The sequence below is a fragment of the Elephas maximus genome, chromosome 4 (assembly GCF_024166365.1).
Source record: "Elephas maximus indicus isolate mEleMax1 chromosome 4, mEleMax1 primary haplotype, whole genome shotgun sequence".
NCBI classification, from domain to species: domain Eukaryota; kingdom Metazoa; phylum Chordata; class Mammalia; order Proboscidea; family Elephantidae; genus Elephas; species Elephas maximus.
This window is the reverse complement of record NC_064822.1, coordinates 103747839-103750195: the sequence shown is the minus strand read 5'-3', so window position 1 is coordinate 103750195 and position 2357 is coordinate 103747839. Positions and strand designations below refer to the sequence as shown.

Sequence of the window (2357 nt, the reverse complement as noted above, 5' to 3'; positions counted from 1 at the left end):
TTGTAAATAATGCTGCAATGAACATGGTATGCGTATGTCTATTTGTGTCATGGCTCTTATTTCTTGAGGATATATACTTAAAGAGTGGGATTGCTGGATTATATGATATTTCTATTTCTAGCTTTTTAAGGAAGCACCATACCATTTTTCATAGTGGTTGTCATCTCACTAAAGCTGAGCCATAGAAGAAGCTCACTGCAGTGAGGTGAGACTAGCAGGTGGAGAAGGTCTTGTTTCTGCCTGTGACGGAGATGATTCTCAGGATGGGAGACAATGTACCAAAGCCACGCAGAGCAGACCAGGCAAGTGATGTTGATTTAGAATCTGAGCCAACCTTCTCCACCTCACCCCCAAATAGCTGTATGGATTTCTAAGACACCTTTTTACTGCCGTCTCCTTGTTTTTCAGGCTGTAGACCAAGGATTCTCTGTGTGAGTGACTGCACAATATTGAAGGGGCAATCAGGAAATTCTGTCAATATCAACTCACCAGATATTCTACTGCAGTACACTAATTCCCCATCATCCTCTGCCTGCAGTCAACTACCTGAAATATTGGAGATATTTTCTCAAGTTTCTTCTCAGAGCTGCTTTAACCTCATTGTTCTTCAGGCTATAGATGAAAGGATTCACTAGGGGAGTGACCACACTGTACTGCACAGAGAATATCAACTCCAATGGTGAACTTGAGATTGGCATGACATAGCGAAGGAAAGCTGAGCCATAAAATAGGAGCACTGCAGTGAGGTGGGAGGAGCAGGTGGAGAAGGCCTTGCTTTTACCAGTGGAAGACCTGATGCTCAAGATGGTCGAGACAATGAGGGTGTAGGAGAAAACAATCAGGACACAGGTTCCAAGTCCATGCAGAAGAGTAGAGCAGAGCATAACAGCAAAACTGGTGGAGACATCAGAGCAGGACAGAGGGAAGAGTGAGGGTAACTCACAACTGTAGTGGGGGATAGACTGATTCTCACAGAAGTCCAAGTTCATAGCTAGAAGGATGTTGATGAGTGCATCCAGAAAGCCCAGGACCCAGGAGCCCCAAGCCAGCCCCTTACAGAGCTGGTTGCTCATCATCTGGTCATAGAGCAGAGGATGGCAGATGGCAACACAACGATCATAGGCCATCACTGCAAGCAGGCAGGCTTCAGTGCTCCCAGAGTCTAATAAAAAGAATACCTGAGCCATACAGTCCTTCACAGAGATGATTTTCTTCTGTGACAGGAGACTTTCCAGCAGCTTGGGCAGTGTGGCAGAGGAGAAGCAAAAATCCAGGAAAGAGAGGTCACTCAGGAAGAAGTACATGGGTGTATGAAGGTGAGAATCTGTCCTGATGACCAACAGTATCGATAGGTTTCCCATAAGAGTCAGGAGGTATGTTACCAGGAACAACACAAAGAGCAGAGCCTGGACATGGGGGTCAGCAGACAGCCCGAGGAGGATAAATTCAAGGATGGTGCTGTGATTTCCCACATCCATTTAGAGAGGGTATTGTCTGTAAATAAAAATAGGAACAAACCTGTAACCTCTATGACTCCATTCAGTTATCAGAAGGGGGACCTTCATTCAAATTAGCTTAGATTTGCCGCATTGATTCTTCAGAATTTTTTCTCCCTGTGCTGATACTCTATCTGGTTCAATCTTTATTCCCAGGCCAACTTCACCATGATATCACCCTATGGCTGATATTCTATCTCAGAGATCGCTGAAGAAATTCACAAAATTTTCTGTATCTGGACCATGAATAATTTAGTTTATTTCTTTTAACCAAAACTGTGCTCAACAATATTGTTTATACTTTGTAGATTCCAGTAGACATCTTAGAGTGAGTGTTCTAAAACTTGCCTTTTCTTCTCTGTCACTCAGTCTCTTACTCTAATTCAAAACCTTCTTAAGGTACATACTGTTGATATTATTTTGTCTTCCTTCAGCTTTTTCACATGAAACTTCCACACACATTCTTAATTTCCTCTCTGGGACAAGACTGAAAATTGTAGCTGCAAGCATATGAATGCACGTGTGTCTTTGTGTGTGTTTCTTTGTATGTTGGAGGATGGCATAGAATGAATAAGGGATGAGCTTCCCAAATCCATTTTGAGGGAGTGAAAATTGAGTGTCTGAGATTATATAACTTGTTCAAATTGCCAATTTGAACAGTCAAATTTGACTTCACTATATAAACTTCAAGACAAGAGATTTTCCATCATAAGGTGCTGTCTAATCAAGACTTGACAATGAACGTTCTCCATCATCCGGGATCTATGAACCTTTATGATTGTCCACACATGACTCTCTAGAGAGCCTTCATACTGAGGACACACTAGTGTACTTGCCCCTGAGGACCCATGAATATCCTTT

The 2357-nt window shown here is 42.6% G+C and overlaps 1 protein-coding gene across 1 annotated transcript; it reads right to left on the bottom strand.

Moving 5' to 3' along the window:
* Positions 1-542: 542 nt before the first annotated feature.
* Positions 543-1478, bottom strand: LOC126074710 (olfactory receptor 8S1-like). The gene has a single exon (XM_049881526.1). It carries the CDS (start codon positions 1476-1478, stop codon positions 543-545), a length of 936 nt encoding a protein of 311 aa, XP_049737483.1.
* Between the last annotated feature and the right edge of the window lie 879 nt (positions 1479-2357).